Source organism: Labeo rohita, chromosome 13 (assembly GCF_022985175.1).
Source record: "Labeo rohita strain BAU-BD-2019 chromosome 13, IGBB_LRoh.1.0, whole genome shotgun sequence".
NCBI classification, from domain to species: domain Eukaryota; kingdom Metazoa; phylum Chordata; class Actinopteri; order Cypriniformes; family Cyprinidae; genus Labeo; species Labeo rohita.
Window position 1 is genome coordinate 5,044,571 of NC_066881.1, and position 24,785 is coordinate 5,069,355.

Here is a 24,785-nt window from a genome sequence, read left to right on the forward strand (position 1 = left end):
TAAATATATTTGTTACCGTTTTATTAAAAAGTTTTCAGAGGTAAATCAATAACAATGATATTTTGTTGTATTTTGATTTGTATTTGTATTTATTTCCAATGTTTCTTCGTATAAGACAAAAATGTATCATACTGATTTTGAAGTTAATGATTCATTCATTTGAATATACACTGAACCAAACACTATCATAACATCTTCTGATAATTGATAATTCAGTATACGTTATTTCTGACAAATATTTTTGACAGTAATGCTTTGGTAGTGAACACATCTCACATTTATTCTTTTTTTTTTCCCCAAAAAAATATTTTGTAAAAATCAGCAGTGGAAAAAAATGCAAAAAATAGTTTAATATCACTTGCAGTTGACATTTAGGGTTTAGGGTTCAGGACAGCCACCTCCCAACTGAAAGTACCCACTGAATGATGATTTTATACATATTAAGCTGACTGATATTTTAAATATTATTGTGGGTTTCAACAGATAATAAAATGACGTTAGTAAACATCTAAGATTTGAGAAGAATTCTGTAGAATGGCCCATATACCATTTTTGGCTTTCAGTGAACATTTTTTTAAAATAACCATTTTTTTTTTTTTTTCTTAATGTGAAAAACATTTTAATAACTAAAGAACCTGTTTCCTCTGTAGAGAACCTTCATAGAAAACTACATGCAAAGAGATTATGTAGAATGCACACAGTTATATTGTATAAACTATAATTTTAGAGAAAAAGGCCTGAATGAAGATTCTTCAAAACATTTCATTTTGAGTACCGACGTCATATGGGTTTGGCATCACATGAAAGTGAATAAATAATGAGGGAAACTAAATTTTTGGGTGAACTGTCCTTTAAAGACCTGTAATTTCCCAGGCTGTTGAAGTTCAAAGAACACACACTCAGCGAATGTCACGCATACTGCGTCCTAATGCTGTTAGCGTACAGATAACACACTCTGTCAGAGCTTAAATTAGCACCTTTCGTCGACTCTCGCTGGTTGGTTTGACTTTGGTAAGTGGGGCCATGACACAACATCGGGCACCTCTGAAAAGCCAGGTGAGTGATAAAGATTAGGTGTTGTTAGCTCTTGGGAAAGCACAATGTCACCACTGTACACTAAGCTTTAAGACACCACATTACCATCTGCTCAAGATGGCTTTAGTCTCCAAACTCTAATTTACAGTTAGAGTTTCCTTCTTGGTTAGTCTGAGAGCCGTTATCTTGTTTCTGCCCAAACCAACAAGTATGCTGAAATGCAAATTGCATCTGGCACCAAGGCACAGTAATTTGACGTAATTACTACAGCTTGATACCAGAGTACGCTCCCGCTGCATGGCACGGATCCATCACAATAATCAGTAATTGCTCTCCATTTTTGACGCAAAAATACCGAAACACCCATTACTCAGTTCCACAGCAGCTTGATAATGCCACATTACAGAAAAATCCTTCACCAACTTCTATATTGTATGAACTCAACACCTGTAGGGCCCGGCGTTTTCATCATCTGCTTGGAATAAATTGTAGTCATCATCATAACCATAATCACAGTAATAAAAAAGTCCTCATCGTCTTGCCAAATTACTGTGGCATTTGATTTACAGTAATTGTGCGGGAGAGGAGGGGCGAGGGGGTTTACGCTACAATGCGCGCCGTGCTACGTCTCGACCGGCCGAGTCCAAACACGCACACACCTGCGGGACTTACACCTGAGACGGGCCAGGGGCCGGATCCCAATGATATGCCCGCATTCCCCGAGGCACACAATGACTAACATTGTGATGTATACAATAAACCAGGTGTGGAGGGTGATATTTTATTATTAGCCTAGAAAATGTCATTTTTAAGAGATTATATTCAAAAGCATTACACATTAAGAAGGTAATTTGTTGCGAATGAGGTTTAGACATCTGAACTGCTATTTCTGGATGTAATTATGTCATTACGTTGTTAGGCACTGACAGGGACCCAAAGATTGCAGTCGGTAAACGTGCAAAATGTTTTAATAGAGATTTCTGAAAGCAACAAGATACAATGTCACATGTTTGCTTCTTTTTATTTGCTTCTTTTAATACTGTGATAATTGTTTTAAACAGGAAAAAAGAACATAAGACAACATAAAAAAAAGGGAGATCTCCAGGACCTTTTGCTTGATTTACAAAAATTCAAGTATTTTTTATAGTAAACACTATAATCAAATGGCATTTGTAATTGCAGACATAATCCAAAGTCTGTGCCTTTTCTTTCACAATTCGGATGATATGTTAGAAATGCTTCATCAAACGCTGAAGAAAAAAAAAAATAGACTGCAGACATCTGCCATTAATTTTACTGACAACATTGGGTTGTAATAACGGAACCGTAATGTGCGAGAAATTGCTTTTTTTGAAACTCCGGCCATTTAGTTTGGCAGTTAGACTGATATAACACTGCAGTACATTATTCAGAAAAGCATGAGAAATCTTCAAGTAACATCTCCTTCAAAGAGACAAATTAGTGTTAAACGCTTAATTAGTAAAGGGTTTGGAGGACTAGAGTGAAATCTCCGGGATAAACGTTTCTCAGCCCTCATTGCAACTGTTACAGTGTCATAATTACATAATTTAGTCCTTTAGAGCCCTAAACATCCATGGCATTCAGTACAGTACAGGCTCCTCTGTGGTTTTTCTATGTAGGTGCTCCATTTTTTTGGCTAGCCTGCATCCGTAATCTCCTCCTCGCAATCGCTTCCTGTTTTTTCCTCTCAATCTCAGCGGCCGAACATTTGGCTGTCGTATGGGATGGAATAAAAACTGCAAAACAACAAAAACAAAAGATTTGTTATGGTTCTGTGCAATGTAACTGGGAGATGTGAATTTTTTAAAGCATGAATTGTAATCCCTTAGTTTCAATGTTTAATTAGTTCCTAAACTAAAGTGTTACTTCAAATTTTATGTCTTCATAAGCCACAGTATAGTTTTGTGAGAGAAACAAACCAAAAATGATTCACACTTAAAATATTTCCCTTGACTGTAGCTCATTCAGTCTCATTCATGTAAAATAAAATAAAATAAAATAAAAATAAATATAAAATAAACAGTTCATGGGTCCTACTACTGTGATTTGTTTTATTTGTTAAAGTTTTAAAAATTAGTTAAATTAAATTACACCATTAAAAGAGAATCCGAAAAATAAATAAATAAATAAATAAATAAATAAACAGAATTTCATAAGGTCCTAAAAATGTAATACACTTATTAAAAATGTTTTTAAATATTTCATAGTTTAAATTAATTAAACAATGAATTAATTATATTATTTTTAATAAATAAATAAATTAATTAAACAAACAAATAAATACATTTGGAACAAAATAAGAAATCAAATTTTACATGGCCCTCATTAACCAAAAAAAAAATATAATAATAATAATAATAATAATAATAATAATAATAATAATAATAATAATAAAATAATAAAATAAAGCATTTTCATCAGTTATTTTATTAACAGCATTAAATCTGAATATAGTGCATGACTACTGAATGACAGTTATGAACATTTTATGGTGCTTTTTATGTCTTTTTGGAGTAAAAAGATGACTGGTGTGCTTCCACTGAATTGAAAATTAGGGCTGTACGCATAATCAAAGTGTGAAATGTGCTAATGTTTGTGAATATTAGTGCAAAAAGAAGAAATATGAAGATAACTATGAAGTCTGTATTAAATGTTAAACTTAAATTAAAAACAAAACAAAACAAAATAATAATAATAATAACTAACTAGCTAAATAAACAAACAAACAAATAAAAAAACAAACCAGCAAACAGTTCATAGGGTCCTACTACTGTGATTTTCTTTAATTTGTTAAAGATTTATAATTAATTAAATTCAATTACATAATTAAAACTGAATCCAGAAAATAAATAAACAAACAAAACAAAATTTTGGAAGAATAAAACAGATTTCAGAAGGTCGTAAAAATGTAATACACTTAATAATAAAAAAATAAAAAAATAAATAATAATAATAATAATAATGTTTAAATATTTCATAAACACTAATAAAAACACAAAAAAACAACTGAAAAACAAACAAATGAATAAATTTGGAATAAAATAAGAAATCAAATTTATAGGGCCCTCATTAACAAAAATTAAAAAGTATTTCCATCAGTTATTTTGTTGACAACATTAACCCTGCTTGAGTTTGTTCATTACACAAATGGCTTCTAAATACTTGGAATATAGTGCATTATTGGATGACAATTACAATCATTTTAAGGTTTTTATGTCTTTTTGGAGTAAAAATGGTGTGCTTCCACTGAATTGAAAAGAGCACTGTGGATATTTCCAAAAACATTCCCTTGTGTTCCACGGAAGAAAGAAAGTCATATAGGTTTGGAACAACATGAGAGTGAGTAAATGATGACAGAATTTTCATTCATGTTTGAACTATTCCTTTAACAGGTTAAACAAACTTGCTTATTGCAGTCATCTCCTGTAGGAGCATTCAATGATGCAATTTTAGAGCTAATGTACTGCAGGTGCCAGAGTGCACAAAGCTTACCTTTGTTGGTTAGCGTCATGGAGTCAGACAGATGCCTTTTGAAGGTGTAGTGGTGGGAGTTGGAAGCATTTCCTCCTGTTGCGCTGTGTGGCCTAACAGTCTGCGAGGTGTCCGTGGCTCTGACAGTACCAGGCCTGGATCCTAAGGCACTTTTCCCTTGTGCATGTCCATAATGCTGAGCACTATGACTTCCTAATGCAGAGCTGGAACTTTTAGTTGCAGGGAACACACTGTAGCTCTGTTTAAATCCGGAATTGCCACTTGCACACGGTACTGAATTTGAGCGGGCAAAGATGCGTGTGGACTTTGTGGGTTCTTGTGGTTTGGCCCTATTGTTGATGGCCACAGTTTGAGCACAAACAGTGCCAGAAGAAGAAGGTGCTTTAGATGCAAAACTTCTTGATTTGTCATGTGCAAATTTCTTGGACTCCTCGTCACGTCTTTGCTGTTCCTGACTGGCCGTTAACTTCTCCACGTCATCGCAAGCCTGAAAAAGGAGATCATCATCCGTTTTGTCATTCCACAGACCGTCGGAATCAAACAGAGACTTCATGTCCTCCTTTGAAACCCCATCAAACTGAGCAGAAGCCGCCTGACTTGAAACTCCACAATCTTTGGTCATTCTATTAACCTTAACTTGACTTGAAGCCTGGGATGACTGTGTTTGCTGCTTCACTTGGTCCACAGGTGAAGTCTTTAGCAGCTTGTCAGTAGTACGATTCTGGGCAGAAGCAGGTGGCTTTGACCTAAAAGTGCTCTGATTAGACGTTTTAACTTCAGGAAGTGTCTTGGTAAAGGTGCTGCTTTTGCTGGTGCTCTGTTGAGTCTCTAAGCACACGTTTCTGCCAACAGATGCAGATGGATTAACCTTAGCCACAAAATTACATTTGCTAGAGCAAGACTCAGGCTGAGCAGTGCTTGGTTTCTGAGCTACATTCAAAGGCACTGGGTTCTGAGTCATTTCCAACACAAACAAGTCCTTCAGAAGGTCATCGTTTTCCCAGTCATCATCAAAGTCCTCCTTTATGGCTTTAGGTGCAACTACAGGAACGTTCTTGATTGCTGAAGAATTCGACTTTGGTCCTTCTTGAGCTACTGGTTCGGTTTTGCTTTCTGGTGTGCAGTTTACTGATGGTGGGCTCAGTCTCCCACTTACGTGCTGAGTGGGGCCATCAAACAACGCCTGAAGCTCCGCCTCTTCCTGGCGGGCCTGAGTTGAGCAGCTGGTCAGTTGTTCCGATGAGACCGAGATGGATGTTAAGCTTTCTGCACCATCACTTTGCGGCTTATTGAGTTTATTTCTTTTTTCTGTGCTCGCCTGTTGTTTCTCTTTGTCCTGACGAGTCATATTGATGTCAAACTGCTTGGCAAGTTTCATCAGGTCCTCAACATTGCTCTGCCTAATGAAAAGAGATGAGGAAATAACAAATATGGAAATCACAAATCTATGACACTGATTTCAGTGTGTATGCCTAAACAAATGGGTTACTAACTTGTCACTTGCATGGATCTATTAGTTTAAAAACACATTAACAAAGCAATTGAACATGCATTGATTTGAGCACACCTCTTCCAAGATGAGCATGCTTTTAATTTTCTATAAATTTAAAAGCTTGACCTTTTTTGTTTTTTTTTTCTACGTACCTATCAATTACTTACAGGTGTGCGAGGGTGATTGTTCATTAATTTTCAATTAATTAAATAATAATTTAAATGAAACTAATATGAATACAAAATATGCATTTCTAAAAAACTTGCCATATGCATTTATAGTACATATATATATATGTTATCAAAAATGTTTTCTTTGACATTGACTGAAATGCTTGCATAGTTCAAAGTTGTGAATAAAACGAAGATTATTGGAACATTTTACAAAAAAAACAAACAAACAAACAAACAAACAAACAAACAGAAAAACAAAACAAAACTAGTTTAGCCGTTTAACTTCAATTATTTGTGAAATTTACTAGCAATTTCAGTTTGAATATTGTTTTAACGTAAATTCCACACCATTTTTTATTTCAGTATACTAGAGATGGATGTTATGACCAGTATAATATACCACAACAGCGCCAGTGCTAAAACCAGGAGCTTTAGCTTTACATTTTCTCTCAAAAGCCTCAAAATCCTGAAAGCTACAATACCTCAAAGTGACTGCAACACAAGCTAGGTTCCAATCCAAGGATTTTTTGTGATATAGCTGATGTATTTATAAAATTTCTCATGTGTCGACACAATCTTTTTCCATTTACCTTTAGCGCATAAATTCTATATCGATATTTCAAATGTCGCATTTATTTGGAAACACTTTTTGTCAAGAAAAGGGGCTTTAATGCAAATAAATGTGGTGTCACATGACAGACTTAGCCTATAGGCAGTCTCTGTGTTTGTGGTGTTTGCTTAAGTTAAAGCACCGTTTCTCTGTAGTTCAAAAGTGGATTCAATCATATTCACACTGTTAAATTGTATCTAAAAAAAAATTTATAAATGGTAAGAAAAAGACAAAACATACATATCTTAATTTGATGTTCCTTTAGTACGTTGCAAGTTCAAATGTATTCATTTTGTACAAAAAGTACAACATTTTACATTAATTTGTTTTGGCTTGTTAGCTTGTATTTTCATTCTTGTTTCATTCTCAGTTCTATTCTACCATTAAATTTAAAGGATTTGTTGTAGCATGGTTTTTAATATGTTTGGCTGACTGTATTTTATAATGACAATCAACAAGCTGCGTTGTCGAGTTAGTAATGCTTAACTGTGCGACCCTCACCCCCTTATAAAAGTGAAAACAACTTACAACATTCCTCCTTTTTTTGGTCATATAAGAATAAGACATTATTTGAAACTATTTTAAATATTTCTTTTATTTATGTACATTCAGAACTAAAACAAAACATTGTGCTTTTGTAAAATAAACGAAACCAACAAAATGACGCTTTCCCAAGAGCGCATCACAAAAATGAAATGAAATTCTGCATATAAGCTGCTACTTGTTGCAGTTTTTTTCTTTCATTTTGTTAATTTATGAATTATTTAGAAAAAATATATTTTGCATATAAGCCTACTTATTTATTTTATATAGTCTATAGCTTTATTAAGTTTTTCTCCATTCACAGAAGTGCTGCAGGTGCGTGACGTGAATCCTCACGTTCTGTTGTTTATGCTTCTTTTTGTGTGTATAAATTTAATCCCTGGAAAACAAATTTAGGTATTTTTAATGGGTCACAGTCACGTTATTTAATTGTAATTAAACATTATTTTGTCAGTTAACAGTTAATAATGGCCTAACAACCGCCGGTTGTTGGTTAGGAGAAATAAATAACCGAAATGAACATTCCTATTTCCAATACAGTAAACAAAACAAAAAAAACAAACACAAAAAAAAAGAACAACAAAAAAAGGTAATCAGAAAAATAATAATAATGCAATCTGTTTATGAAAACTGCTTGCATGCTTAAGCATCTAAATAGTCTTAAAAACAAGTAAAAAAGTAAAAAAACTAAAAAAAACAACAAAAAAACCTCATGACAAAAATTATTTAATAAAAAAAATTATGAAGGCCTATACAATTAAATAATAGCCTATAAAATAAAGTTTTGTTGTAAATGAATAAAGAACAGGCCTACTAGCCAATGCAATTTGCGCAATAGGTGACATTATGTATAGAAACAGCTAAAGTAGGGCTGGTCGATAATTTGATAACGATAATTATCGCGATATAATTTTCCCCAATAAAACAATATGAAGAGTGGAGCGGAGCGGACGCGCCTGGAAAAAACGAGCTTGTCGCGACCGCGCCGCTTCCGTTATGAGCGCAGCTGCTTGGCGCCTACATCTGAAATAACAAACTTGAGCGTGCAAATGATGCGATATGTGAACGGCTCCGTCACGAGCACTAAACAGCGCTGTGAGATTCAAACTAATTTAAAGCTGTGTGCAACAAGACAGTCAGAAGGCTCTTCAGTCTACACATCACCATCATTTACCATGGATTTACTGTAGCAACACTCACTGCACCATGGTATTGTGGCAGCAATGTAGGATATTCACACTGAATTTTATTAGAGGAGTAATGGTATATAATTATAGTATGCATGTACTTATGATTAAGCTATAGCATGTGTGCATTTATACTGAATATTTTTAGACTACCGTTTTTCATACAAATATAAAACCTATAAAACCATGTAGTTATATTTTTACCATGGTATTGAGGTACCATTATGTGTGGTTTTAACTGTGTTTATCATGATTTAAAATGTATGCTTGCTACTATAGGAGACCAATGCTTAATTAAAAAAATAAATAATAAATAAATAAAAAACAAAAATAAAAACTGGGTCAGAATAAATTTAACCATATAAAACTGAGGTTGCTACAATTTTTACAAATGTTACTGATTGATAATAAACAAAAATTTACCTCTGCATCCTCAAGCTACTATCAAATGTGCATTTCTAAGACACAAAAAAAGTTATATTATTATTATTATCATTATCAGACAACCCAAACCTGTTTCTTGATTTGAAACTATATAACTCATTAGAACATGCAGAAATGAATTTTTCTATTTAGATAGATTTATTTTGTTAAGGAAAATTAATCGTCTGGTTTCTATAACTTTTGCTTTAGAGCAAAAATCTGACTTTAAACTTGAAAGAAATAAAGATTTGACATCGTGATAATTATCGATATCGACTGATATGAAAAAAAAAAAAAAAAAAATTGTGGTAATTTTTTTGCCCATATCGCCCAGCACTAAGCTAAAGGGCAATATTTTTTTTTTTTTTGTGATGCACCAAAACTTTGCGACAATTTGTTTTATTTTTTAGGGATGATGTCATCACGCACACCATCTTACTGATAAAAAGCCAGCTGGATGGAAACAGGCTGGAGACAGCAAATTTCGCAAAAAAACTAGATGGAAACTTGGCTACAGATCCAGTGGTGTAATGGGGAAAAAGATGATGGAGAAATGGTTGTTATGCTACAACTGTACAGTAGAGGCAAGTTCAAATTATAATATAATATGTGCCCGAATGTTATATGTCAGCTAATAGGCTACAGTCATTTTATGTATGACAGTCCAAAATATTTTTACATCTTTCAAGTATTCATCATGTTATTGAATAGAGGACACATACCGTGCTGAGATCCTCCTGACTCTGGGCTGTCTGATCTCTGGAGTACAGGGTATGGCACCATCTCCAATCCACTGGAGCACTGAGTCCCCTTCATTTGACTTCTTAACCTTAAACAAAGAACGAGAGTTACATTACATTTACCATGACACCCATAATTTCAGTTTAATTATCTATATTTCACTTAGTATAATACTTACTTGTGGTGCAATCCTACTGACAATCTCTGATATCTCAATGACTCTTACATCTCCTTGTCCTGTGAATGGTCACAAATGTATACAATGCACAAAAGTTACATTTACTGTAAAAAAGTGCTATGACAGACAATAAAATATGACAATCAGTTTACAAATATATCTACTGTTTATACCATGATAAATGTATTATAGTTTTGTAAACACAGAGATGGAAGTGTCTTACATCAAAAAATTAATAAATAAATAAAAAACACACTTGCAATTTTACTGCTTAGAACTTAAGTGTTATGTAACGTGAAACCTATCTTCATCATTAGTTATGAATAATCTTTTATTTTTGGTTGGAATCCATAAAAGAAAAGGAAAATATTTTTGCTTGCACCACCAAACCACAAATCCTAATCTGTACAATTGTTTAAGAGGATATAAATATAGACTACTTTAAGTTTTATGACCACACTTGCCATTCAAGTTTTCAGTGGGTGAGTTGGTGTCCCAGATGATGTCTTGGGGGGATTCAGTCTCATTAGGCGAATCTCCACTGTAACAACTGTTGAATCTGACTCTTGGTCGACGTTTTGGGGTCGTAAAATCTGAAAATTAAAATAATAATGACAATAATACGGTTAGTATAGGGGAAATAACATTTCACGTCGACACTAATAACACGTACGATGGGTCTCTGGACATGTTCCACTGTAGAACTCTTTTAAGTACCTTGGAGTGTCATGTAAATAACATTATACGTAAATATGATAATCATTCAGTGCAATGGCACTGCCACCATGACAGTACGGCAGCATTTTAGCACTATTTTCTAAAGAAAACATCCATCCATCTGTTCTGCAATCGGTTAACACGCGTTCTGCGGTGTTTAAAATGTATTACCTTTGCGACAGTTGTATGAAGTGTGATAAGACGGAGACTGTGACTGTTTGAGTCCGATCGTTCGTCTCTTTGTTTTCATTTTCTTCAGAGCAACTTTGGAAGTTTTGCTCCGACTTTCTCTCGCATCTGATATATGGCGTACACCGATGTTCCTCTCGTCGGTCATGGCTTATTTTAACTAATATAAACAGTACCGCTCCAGTATTCATAACTTGTTTGAACTAGTCACAAAACCTTTGCGATATTTGGTTTAAATCCAGAAAATGTCTGGTTACTCAGGTAAGAGTGCTCTGCTACATCGCCGCCATGTTTTTTGTACATTTACATGAAGACGCGTTCCTGATTGGTCCTTGTGATCTCGCGACATCTCTTGAGACTTTGTATTCTCATTGCAGCTTTTTAACCACAGCAGGTTGATATGAATAGTGGAGAGGTATTCAATACAAATGTATATATAACTTAAAAAAAACAAACAAACAAAAAAATCACAAGTGATTATGAAAAGCCATTAAAATAATAAAACTGAGACTAAAATAAATAAATAATGAAAATCCATCATATAGCTGAAACAAGTGAAAATTTTTACAATGACTGCACTGAAGAAACATTAATTGGTAATATACAGCATGTTTTTATCCATGTTTCTATTTTTAATGTAGAATATTATATATATAACAGTGTGAATGGTGTAGTCTCATTCAAAAAAAAAAAAAAAAAAAAAAATATTAAAAATTATAGAGAGAGAGAGAGAGAGAGAGAGAGAGAGAGAGAGATAACAGTGTGAATGGTATAGTCTCATTCAAAAAAAAATAAATAAATAAATAAAATAATTAAAAATAATAAAATAAAATAATTGAGCCAATTATTGTACGTTTTTTTTTTTTTTTTTTTTTTTAATTATTAAAATGATATATATGAAGAGTTCAGATGCAAAACCAGTTAAAAGCCATCTCGGTCAAAAATGAGACTATGATACTGAGTGAATGCTCCTGACACATATTATACGTCCATCAAATACTTTTACTTCAAACTCGCTAAATTCCAGCCTCAGCCCAATCAAAAGTACCAGTACTTACATAGAAACCTATACAAAGTAGCCAGATATGTCAGATGAATTTAGAGGCTTTTGCATCTAAACTCTTCATATATTTTAATAATAAAAAAAACCAAAACAACAACAACAAAAACACAATAATTGGCTCAATTATTTAACTTTCTTTTTTTTTTTTTTTTTTTTGGAATGAGACTACAATGAGACTTGGTAAAGGAACTGGTTCTAGGTTTCCAATGTAATAAACCAGTTTGGAGCTCCTTTCTAATTATTCGTTTCCAGTTGTCCATTGGTAATAGTAGCTTTCTTTTGGTCAAGAGGGTGAAACCACATGTTATAATTCAACAAACTTGAATGTTGGCGTGGATTTGAGCATATGCACAATCTAAGACCAAATCTGTGCATACGCATGTTTTATAAGCAGTCCCCTGATGTAAAAAACATGTGAAGAACTGTTCACTGAACAGTGGGTGGATTTTAGCATACACACACTTTCAGATCAAATCTGTGCGTATGCACGTTTTATAAATGAGGCCCTGAAATCTTGTTGCGAAATCTTGTTATCAGTTGCTAAAACATATATTCACATACATTTTACATCAGGGGACTAATTATAAAACGTGTTTATGTACAGATTTGATCTTAGATTGAACATACGCTAAAATCCACTCCAACATTCAGATTTGTAATTTCCAAATTCCAACTGATGTGGAAAAGTGCTTAGTGCCACGTCAGGTTTTATGCAGGTGTCAGAGTACTGCAGTTAGTAAGAAATCTAAGCAATTCTTGCCACTCAACATTCTTAAGTAAAGAATTCGGACATCATCAAAAAGAGAGACATCATGCCTTTTTTGTGTGTATGTTCGTTTCTCAGAATCACATGTATGCACTTTTAAGAAATGAACCCAAGACAAATGTAAGACGTTTCTTCACAACATTTTTATGAATGAGGCTCCTTGACATGAAATACCTGATTGTGCGGATTCCGATCCATGTTTAAAATAAGAGTGGGTGCAGCCATTGTGAGCTGCTTTAGGTATTTTAGCTTCATAATCCAAACTGGCAGTTGTTATCATAATATTATTTTAATTTATTATCTATGTTATAAACACACTGATTTGCAATGCAAATAATTTTACAGTTTACTGAACTTAAATGTCTTGCACATTCCCAGAACATTTCTGCATTGAAAAATAAGTCTCATTAAGCCTGCATTTCACCCTTGGAATTCTGCTGTGCAAAAAGTGAAATCAGAATTTGATCTTCTCCAGCAATCTGTTATGGGTCTCTGAACATGATGTGTCATTCTCCTTAGGCCCATATTAACATATCATATTTCTTGCATTTTGCTAAACATTTTCTGTCAATAAATATCTTGGTTTGATCGCATTACAAAACCTCAGTGTTCCGTGGAAACATACTTTTAAAAAAAAATCTCTGCTGGTCTTCTGCCCATTGATTTCCATCCATTTGGTTGTCCTCAGCAGAGCATTACTAATGCCAGCTGGACACAATTCAGATGTTTATCCCACACCAGCAACAACAAAAAAAAAATGCTACAGTTCTCAGACATTTATCATAATACACTCTCGCTGGTTACCACACTACCTAAAATGATTTATTATTGAAGTTGGATTCATGTCAAGGACATCGTGCTGCTTCTGTAGTGTAAATATTGCTGTGTCAAGTTGGAAAACAGCTCTTTATACTGTAATATGCATAGTGACAATGGTAGAAGAATAGAGTTTGTAACCCTATAAACCCTATAAAAATATTTAACATGCACAGTTTTAAGGCCTGCAAATTATCAACATGATCAAAACTATGCTTAAAACATGTTGTATGCAATCAACTACATGATTTCTGTCATCTGATTGATAGTTTCAGCAAGTAAAATACTTTTAAAATACCTTCTAGTGTAATTGTAAAACAAGTCCCTGTTTTGCTGTGTTTGTTTTTTTTTTTTTCTTCATTAAATATATTTAATTGATTGATTAACTTATTTTATTTTTAGCAATATTTTAAGAACACTTACTGGACTGAAGCAACTTAGATTTACTTGATTAGATTTACTTGCTTTTTTTTTTTTTTTTTTTTTAGAAATATATTATTGTGTATAAAATTTGAGTTTAGGTACTTGGACTTAAATTCAGACAGACACGGGTGGACTTTTACTCAGACTTGACACAGACTGGGACATTTTGGACTGGATATTGTTCAGAGAACAGACAAATACATGTCATGGGTAACATTAAAGATAAAAGTAACAAGTTAAAATTAAGATAAAAAGGCATTAAAAAACATCTCCCGCTCAAACTCACTTGGTCAAAAACTAGGATTTGACTTGGACTTGACAAGGTAAACTCGGACCCGAAACTAATAAAAATGTTATAATGTGAATATAAATTTTAGTAAAATACTATAGATGCTCAGTGGAGCTTTTTAAAGTTTGTATTGTGATTTAAACTTGTTTTGTGCATGAATTTTAAACACATATTTAGTCTTTGCCAATTGAAAGCACTAGATGGTGCCTGTATTCTTTATAAGTGGTGTGTGTGTGTGTGTGTGTGATGTTGTGGAGGCTGCACACTGAGTGTGCTGCTGATATAGAAATGCTGTACGCTGCAGCCGGGCTCCCCTGCTGGAGCGGTGTGTGTGAGGGCCAGACGCTGCTGTCAGCACTCACAGCTGACACACACACGCCTCAAACTCTACCTGCTGAGAGGAACCACTAGTCAAAATAAAAACCTTTAGTTGAGACATGTTCCTCTGGAATAAATGGACAAGAAAAGGCCTCTATCAAAGCAAGCGACCTTGTAGTAGTAGTGTGTCACGGGCAAGCTCTGCTGTTGCACTTGCTCTGTTGATAATGCACTGTAACAAAATGATTTGTCAGATTATTCAGCATGGACGTTCCGGCATTAATCTGTGCCTCTGTAATGTAAGTGACTGATATTATCTGATATCTGTAATAATATAAAGGAAACACTGGTGAATCAATATTAATATATAACAATCAAACCATACAAACCGTGCATTTCACCTCCAAATTAAAAGAAAGAAATAAAAATCTAATATATATATTTGTTTTTGTTTGTTTATTGGATCACATTAATGAAAATCCATAGGGGAAAATGTCATAATTGTAAAGTAACACTATTATTAAATAATTGTTAAATATTTATTAATATAACACAATACATTTTTTTTTAACATTAATAACTGTAGTTGCATGGGTTAACTATGCATTTATTTATTTATGGTATTTTATTTATTTATTTGTTTTATTTTTTACATTTACTGGCACATTTTTAAGGCTGTATTAATTTAACATTGGTTATTGCACCGCAAACTATGAACAAACAATGAACTACTGCATTTTTATTAATAACTAAGATGCTGTAAAAATATATTTCTCATAGGTCAGTCATTGATCATTCAGCTGATGCATTAACTAATGTTAACAAGTGAGACCTAACTGTATTATTATTAGTTATCATAAAATGTCACAATGCAAAATGTCTTAATTGTTCATTTACTTGAAAAATATGATTTGGGGAAATGAAATATGACTCAAACATTTTCTTTACAGATTTGGTGTGATTCACCATGTGTGTTCATATATATATATATATATATATATATGTGTGTGTGTATATATATATATATATATATATATATATATATATATACTGTATATATATACATACATACATACATACATACATACAATACATTGTATGGGTCAAAATTATCGATTTTTCTTTTATGCCAAAAATCATTAGGGTATTAGGTAAAGATCCAGGAAGATATTTTGTAAATTTACTGCCTTAAATATATCAAATCTTTATTTTTGATTAGTAATATGCATTCCTAAGAACTTCATTTGGACAACTTTAAAGACTATTTTCTTTTTTTTTTTTTTTTTTTTTTTTTTGCACCCTCAAATTCCAGATTTTCAAACAGCTGTATCTTGGCCAAATATTGTCCTATCCTAACAAACCATACATCAATGGATATATATCAATGGATGTATAGTTCTCAATTTTAAAACATTTACCCTTGTGACTGGTTTTGTGGTCCACGGTCACACATGCATAAAACTGTTAAAATCATCAATTGTAGTGTGGGTCTAGACATCAAATTAATGTTAATTAAGGGATGATGAGGTATGCACTCTATAATGACATGCAAGCATTATTAATGAAGAGATTAATATGGGCTCACCATATGTATATATAGACATGATTATTGTTTCATCAAGTGTGCTTTTTGGGTTATATAAGCATCTTCAAGTCATGAGGCACTCAACAGCGTGTTTTCACCATAAAGTCACACGAAATGTTAGCATTTCACAGAGCTGGATAGTTAGACGGGAAAGTAAAGGGCAAAGATATGTCACTTTCAATCTGAATATGAGGCATCACACAGAGTTTTTCTTTTTTCCTTCACAGTGTTTTCCATCGCCTTTCTGCCACAAGCGGCAAAATGCCAAAGGCCGCTGAGCGAGAGCATTTGGCTTCTCGAGCTTCAGCTGCCCAACCCCTCCGCTCTCCTCGCCTTTTTTATTTATCTGTTCCGCCTTGGTTGTTTAGACCCAATTAAGAGGCTAATTGTGGAGATCAGGGAGGATTGCATTGTTGTAAAAGTACAGAGCGCATGGCTAATTGCCGCAGCAGCTGCCAGTGTTTATGAAAAGCCGGGCGGTTCTGCGGTTCTCTCGGAGGAGAGCTAGCTCTCATCCTCCTTCTGATGTGGTGGAGAGAGCCAGGTGAGCGGCGAGCAGTCGCCAAGGCGTGCATTGCGGGGCGGAACAGAATGGAAGCTGCAGAAATAATTACCACCACCGAGGGCTTCTCTTTCTCTTATCTTGGGCTCTCGCTCCCTTAGGCAGGCAAAACCTTGAGGATGACACCAAGCATGTGGTTGGACTCGGCGATATGGAAGCAGTCCAGGATACAGATCTGCTGCCAGCTTTTATCTAAATGATCTCACACTTGTCTGTGCCAGGTGTTTTGGGTGGGAGTATGTGAAATAAGGCACGCATTTTTGAGTCACCACTGAGGCTGTTGTCAAGTGATCCTACTGACTCCCATAGCAGATGGGTTGCAAAGTAAACTTTAGGAACATCGTTCTGCATGGCTGCAGCTCATTTTGGATGGTGCTCGAATACCATCATGCCTCTTCTCATAGCAGAACATGATATAATGACCTGACACCTCTTGAGCCAAGTTCACTCTTTTGACATTGCCATTCTTCTGGCATTGCACAATTCCTTTTATGTTGCAGCATAGACAAAATCAGGATTTTTTTTTTTTTTTTTTTTTTACAACTTTATGACATTTTTTTGACATTGCAATTTTCTTTTGATGTTATGACAAACTTTTGACATTTCCACAATTATTGCCATTAAAACACATTGAATTATGACTCACATTTGACAATTCATCGTGTTTATGGCATTGCAAGATTCTTTTGAAGCTATAATATTTTTTTGGAATTTTATTTTACTATTGCAGCACGCCTTTGGCATTCCAACATTACTTTGAGATTGTGAGATTCATTTGACGTTAAAACATTTTGTCATAAAATTCATTTACAGCTTTCTTTTGGAAATATTTTTTAGTGATTATTTGGTATCACTTACCATGATTACTTTTCATAAGGGAAGTTGTAAAAAGTCAGCCAGCTTACATAACATTTCAGAGTTACAGTAAATATGTATTTCCTCCACATATTTAGGCGAAGTATTTGCAGCGTGTTTCTGTATTTAGTTGTGTTGTGAATATTTGCAGTGCGTTTCTGTATTTAGTTGTGTTGTAAATATTTGCAGTGCGTTTTTGTATTTAGTTGTGTTGTGAATATTTGCAGTGCGTTTCTGTATTTAGTTGTGTTGTGAATATTTGCAGTGCGTTTCTGTATTTAGTTGTGTTGTGAGTAGTTGCTACACGTTTCTGTATTTAGTTGTGTTGTAAATATTTGCAGTGCGTTTCTGTATTTAGTTGTGTTGTGAGTAGTTGCTACACGTTTCTGTGTTTGCAGTGCGTTTCAATATTTGGTTGTGTTGTAAGTATTTGCAGTTTTTGGTTTTGCAACACATTTCTGTATTTGATTCTGAGTATTTGCAGTGCATTTCTGTATTTAGTTGTGTTTTGAGTATGCAGCACGTTTCTGTATTTAGTTGTGTTGTGAGTATTTGCATCATTTTTCTGTTTTTGCAATGTTGTGTTTCTGTATTTGGTTGTGTTGCGAGTATTTGCAACATATTTCTATTTTTGCAGAACATTTCTGTATTTGGTTATGAGTTTTTGCAGTGCATTTGTGTATTTAGTTGTGTTGTGAGTATTTGTAGCGCTTTTCTGCATTTGGTTGTGTTGCAAGTATTTGCAACGTTTCTGTTTTTGCAGCGCATTTCTGTATTTGGTTGCACTGTATTTGCGGCACATTTCTCTATTTAGTTGTGAGTATTTGCACTGTGTTTCTGCATTTGGTTGTGTTGTGAGTATCTGCTACATGTTTCTGCATTTGGTTGTGTTGTGGGTATTTGCAACGCGTTACTGTTTTTGCAGTGCGTTTCTGTATTTGGTTGCGTTGCAAGTATTTGCAGCCCTTCTCTGTATTCAGTTGTGTTGTGAGTATTTGCAATGTGTTTCTGTTTTTGCAATGCGTTTCTGCATTTGGTTGTGTTGCGAGTATTTGCAACATGTTTCCGCTTAGACGGTATTTCAGTACTGCCACGCCCCTAGTCAAAGAAGCAAGTTCCGTGTACAACTGTTAGCGCAAGCTAGATTAAAGTGATTCTTACGTTTTAAATATGGATATTTTTCTTACAAAAATGCATTGATTCATTACAGGAGGCCTTTATTAACCCCTGGAGCCATGTGAGGCACCTTTTTTTTATTATGGATGGATGCATATTATTGGACTTGTTTTGGACTGATGAGGAGAAACACCCGTCTATGCCATTCTAAAGCTTGGGAGTGCCAGGATAAATTTTAATATAACTCCGATTTCATTCATCTGAAAGAAGGAAGTCATATACACCTAGGATGCATGGAGGGTGAGTAAATAATGCGCTATCGTCAGCCTGCGAGTTTGTCAATACATGATATTATCATGCTAATTTACATACTTGCTAGTTTCATTGCCCGTTACAGCTCTGACGCGGCAACCGGAGTAGATCGGCTCGTCGAAGCAGATCTCTCCTTTGGCATTACAGAATTCTTTTGACGTTACAATATTTTGTCATTACAGCACTCTTTTACACCTTTCTTTTGCCAATATTTTTTGGTATTACAACAGTCTAATGGCATGGCAATGCTAATTTGGCAATACAATATTATTCTTACATGAAGAATAATTTACATTACAACTTTTTTTTTGCGATTGCAACATTCTTGGCATTATGACAATATTTTGATGTATAATTCTTTCATTAAATTACTTCATTATTCTGACATGTTAGTCTGACATTTTTTTGACATGGTATCAGTAAAAAAAAATCCTGAAGGTTAGAAATGGTGGTGCAATTAGACAAACAGAACTGTGGGTAATTAGACAGTCATGGAGGTCTCCTACATGCAACATTTTACTACTCCTTAATTAGTGAGCAGGAAGATCATGCGCTTGACTTGAGAATCTCAGGCTTGGATCTCAGTCGTGCTTCCTGTATCTCTTCTCCTCCGTCCTCCCCTCAGAGTGCTTCCACCCTCTCTCCTCCGAGGGAGGCCCAACCTGCCCGGCTGCCCCATCGCACCCGCTCTCTCATTAATCTGTCCACAGGAACGTCCGGCTGCGCGGCAGCTTGACTGCTCATTTATTCTGTTTAGAATAGCGACGCCGGTGATAAATGTCCCGCAGAGCGCACATGTGCTAAAATATTCATAAATTGGAACTCTTAATTTGCAAAGGTGGAAAACCAATAAATTTCAAGAGTGGTGACAAGTCATGTTATATTTATATGAATATGCAGGCCATGGGTGAGACATTGAGATTAATACGCCGTGTGCTTGCTATTAACCGATTGTAATTTCCTCTTTGCGAAATTAGCATGCCGACTGATGTGCGAGGAGACAATAATTTGTTTGATGCTTTGATGTGGTTTCCTACAGAAACAGACCCAAATTTGAGAGTTGTTGTTGTTAATCGACAGGCCTATTAAAGGAAGGAATGTGGACCACCAAAAATCATAATGCCAAATCTGAAATCAAGCTCCTCTGATTAAAGACATTGTGCACAGCTGTTTTATATCCCTTCCATATCCTTTTGTTCTTTGAATGCAAAAAGATCCTTATGCACACCCTTTAGCATTATGAAAAGTTATTATTTTTGAATAAATCCTGCCATTTCTCTCTGTTCAGAAACCAGATGGCAATGAAGACAGCTCACTTTCAAAGTTACATTTGCTATTCCACACCCTAAAGTCTACATTGTTCTGTTTTGCCAACAAAACTTTCGTCACTGTGTGGATTCCTTGCAGGTGAGCACAGGGTGGCAGCTGTTCCCTGCAGTGTTTTCCTGCTCAGGTCAGTCTCTCCTGGGGAAGCAATGACAGGAACTAGGCCAGATGGTACGGGAGAGAGAGGCAGAGTGGGCCGCTCTCAACCTGACCAACTGCACTCCACTCAAGGTGAGTGAAAACAGTTCCTACAGGAAAGAAAAATCACAGGAGAGATCTCTTAAATATCTCAGTCAACTCCTAGACAGCAATGAGGTTAAGCGGAGAGCAAACATCAAGAGTATATATATATATATATATATATATATATATATATATATATATATATTCGAACAATGTCACACACAGTTTGTGACATTGTTCAGATTTATATATTTAGTCTGCAGAGATTTCATTCTAAACTAAAACCTGCCTTAGTCAATTCTTCTAAGACTGTATTAAGAATTATATCCTGCAGTTTAACCCATTTTGTTAGCATAAAAGAAAGCATATACAGTATCTCACAAAAGTGAGTACACCCCTCACATTTCAGCTATCATTTTAGTATATCTTCTCAAGGGACAATACTATAGAAATGAAACTTGGATATATTTTAGAGTAGTCAATGTGCAGCTTGTATAGCAATGTATATTTACTGTGCCCTGAAAATAACTCAACATACAGCCATTATTGTCAAAATAGCTGGCAACAAAAGTGAGTACACCCTAAGTGATAACAGCACTGTGTCATTTAACCATCCAAAGTCACATGTTCCTATTCATCATGTTCATGTTTTTGTCTGCTTGACAGGACCATACAAAGTTGCGTATCTTGTATTAGAGCAGTTCAAATTTGGTGCTTTAAGTACAATTCTGTCATACTGACCACTGGATGTTCAACAAGGCACCTCATGGCAAAGAACTCTAATTTGAGAATTAGAATTGTTGCTCTCCACAGAGATGGCCTAGGCTATAAGAGTTTCAGTAACAACCTGAAACTGAGTTACAGTGCAGTGGTCAGGGTCATACAGAGGTTTTCCAAGACAGGTTCTATTCAGAATAGGCCTCGCAAGGGTCAATCAACGAAGCTGAGTGCTCGTTCTGTGCGTCTGGTGCAGAACCTGGCTTCAAAAAATAGCTGCATGAGTGCTGCCAGCATTGCTTTAGAGGTTGCAGAAGTAGAAGGTCTGCTTGTCAGTGCTCAGACCATACGCTGCACAGTGCAACGAGTGGGTTTGCACTGGCGCCATCCGAGAAGGAAGCCTCTTCTGAAGCTGGCTTACAAGAAAACTTACAAACAGTTTGCTGAAGACAGCCTGTCCAAGAGCTTGAATTACTGGAATCATGTCCTATGGTCTGATGAGACTAAAATAAACTTGTTTGGCTCAGATGGTGTCCAGCATGTGTGGTGATGCCCTGGTGAGGAGTCTCCTACAGTCAAGCATGGTGGTGGTAGCATCATGGTCTGGGGCTGCATGAGTGCTGCTGGTACTGGGGAGCTGCGGTTCATTGAGGGAAACATGGGTTCCATTATGTACTGTACATTTCTGAAGCAGAACATGATGCCTTCCCTTCAGAAACTGGGCCGAACGGCAGTTTTCCAACATGATAATGACCCCAAACACCACCAAGATGACAAATGCCTTGCTGAGGAAGGTGCAGGTGAAGGTGATCTGACCTGAACCCTATTGAGCACCTATGGGGCATCCTCAAGTGGAAGGTGGAGAAGCACCATGTGTCTAACATCTAGCAGCTCCATGATGTCATTATAGAGGATTTGAAGAGAATCCCAGCAACAACCTGTGCAGCTCTGGTGAATTCCATGCCCAGAATGATTAAGGCAGTGCTAGATAACAATGGTTTGACACAAAATATTGACACTTTGGACACAGTTTTGACAATTACTCACTTTTGTTGCCAGCTGTTTTGACAGTAATGGCTATATGTTGAGTTATTTTTAGGGAACAGTAAATATACACCGCTATACAAGCTACACATTGACTATATCCAAGTTCATTTCTATAGTATTGTCCCTTGAGAAGATGTACTAAAATGATTGCTGAAATGTGAGGGGTGTACTCACTTTTGTGAGATACTGTAGGTTGTTTTAGTGATATTAAATAATATTTTTGACTTAAATTAGACTAGTTTAATTTAGATTTTTAGTGTGTTTACACTTGGCTTAGTATTACTTATTATGCTTAAATAATTCTTCCATTATTCTTCCAATTTTCCACAGCAAAGTTGTACCTGTATGTCAACAATTGATTGCAAACTGTAATGCAAACTGTTAGCTATAGACCATGTCACTTCTGCTTTTCATTGTGCCTATTTTGAAAAGTAATAATTAAAATAAATAAATTCTAACATTATTAAGAGTTATTTAAGTGTAAGTTTACACAATTTAATGACATTTAAGTCACTGTTCACTCAAAATCTTCATACAATCTAATTTGCATCCATATTTAGACTTGAATGAAATGCAAACTTTTGGCTATAGACCATGTCATACTGAAGTGAAGCCAGAAGTGAGGTCCAGATCACACATCATTTTCAAAACTCACAACTTTCATGACTGTTTTATGAAGTTTTTATCTACTGAAAGCTTTTCTGATGGATGTTTCGTCAGCTGAACAATTTAACTGAAGACTAATATGATTAGCTATCAGTCAAGTTAAGTCTAATTTTTCTATATAGCACTTTTCTCAATACACACTGTGTCAAGACAGCTTTAGAGAAAATCATGATGTGTACATGTGTAGATGTGTCGATGACATATATCTTTATGCCTTATAGCAATATATAGCAGATTAGAGCTTAAGACTGAGATCCTGTTTTCTTTCCTTTTTCAAGGGAATCATTTTCTTTCATTGTCTTTATTTTGTTAGGGCTAATTCTATTAGTTCAAGCAAACAGCACAGCACAACTTATCTCGAATTTCTCTCTCTTCTTGTCATCTGTAACTTTCTTCTCTGTTCAGGCTTTGATCTAAAATTGGCCTCTGTAGAAGACTTGTGTACAGTAATTTTCATATGGGCTTTGAACATATTGAAAGGGCTCATAGCTGCCGTCGCTTTTATCCTCTGATTCCTTTTCCCTGGGAAACGACGAGCATATGGCAAACACCCTCGCTGGATTCTCAGACAACGGGAGGGACCGTATTCCGATTCCTGCATCCTGTCATCGGCGAATCCCAGGGTGCTACCCGAACCCTCCCTCCTGTGCACATCCAGCACAAACACACCGTCTCCTGACTTTGAAATGTGCTCTGCATTTGTCTGACATCCTTAAACTGGAACACAATGGTTTAATTTCTCTCTAAATTTTACCTAGGTTTTTTTTTTTTTTTTTTTTACCTGGGTTCACTTACTTTTGATTGTGCCTATTTTGAAATGTTTAATCTGTTAAATTCTAACATTATTAGTTATTTAAGTTTACTTTTAAATTATTTAATGAAATTTAAGTCTTGCACTTGCACATACCTTTTTATAGCTTGACAGATGTGGTCAGAAAAATAAAGTGGTTTAAAATAAAACAGAAATATGAGTTTAGAATAACGTTAGTGAACAAATAACACATAGGCAAAAACGGATCTCTTTTCATTCATTCTACATTTATCCTTGAAGCTTTGTTTGTTAATGCAGGGGAATTAATGCACAGTAATAATGATCAACATGTCCTTCAATTGATAAATGAGCACACTTGATCTGAGAGCCACTTGACACCATTGTCACCTGCGAAAGAGAGAGCACACGTATAAAAGCCATTCCGGTCTCGTAAAATAACAGATTTGACAAACTCAGCATTTGTTGGGAGGCCGTCAGTGTAATTTATTATCTTAATTGGAGGATCTCCTTTTTTTCTTTGGTAATTAATGTCAAGAATGTCTGCTTAATATAGGGCAATCACAGTAATTGGCATTGCTTAAAGAAGGAAAAAAGATCAAAGCTTAATTTGCTCAAGTGAGAAAGCTGAATTGCTGGACTCCTTCAATTTAATTGGCCAACTTTTGTGTGTGTTTATTATTAATGGTGTTTGCTAAGACAAGCATCACTGTAACTATTGTTCAGGAACACAAATGCCCGTTTGTTGAAGAGTACAGCAATCAGTTTGAAGAATCCCTGTTTGAAAGGAGAGTACAGGAGAAGTGTGCTGTTTCTAAATAGTCAGAATTATGGGTTTTGCTGAACTGTGTTAAAATGGGCACAAAAATCCCAGAGACCTACAATAACAAAAGGACCTGAGCCCGTATGTAGAATCCAGAATATCACAGAGACTTTGAGGCTCAGGTAACCATCTAACACCACTATATATAAATCTGGTTTTATATTGTTTTGGGAAAAAAAAAAAAAAAAAAATCAGTTCTAGAAGGCAAATTTCACACCGCATTCCAGGGGGCAAATTTAACACTATGGAGGCATTTATATGCCTTTTCTTCCCCTGACCGTTGCCCTTGAAATTACCCACAACACCCTAGTATTGTGCACAGGTAAGCACTTGCATTATCATAAGAAA

General features: G+C 35.2%; 1 protein-coding gene across 1 annotated transcript; it reads right to left on the reverse strand.

Annotated features, from left to right (window-relative positions):
- Window positions 1-2,044: 2,044 nt before the first annotated feature.
- On the reverse strand, window positions 2,045-11,109 carry etaa1b (ETAA1 activator of ATR kinase b). Its single transcript, XM_051125494.1, has 6 exons — window positions 10,784-11,109; window positions 10,360-10,488; window positions 9,896-9,954; window positions 9,699-9,805; window positions 4,549-5,948; window positions 2,045-2,792 (listed from the first exon to the last, which is right to left on the reverse strand). The coding sequence occupies exons 1-6, from the start codon at window positions 10,947-10,949 to the stop codon at window positions 2,668-2,670; spliced, it is 1,986 nt and encodes a 661-aa protein (XP_050981451.1). The 5' UTR covers window positions 10,950-11,109; the 3' UTR covers window positions 2,045-2,667.
- Between the last annotated feature and the right edge of the window lie 13,676 nt (window positions 11,110-24,785).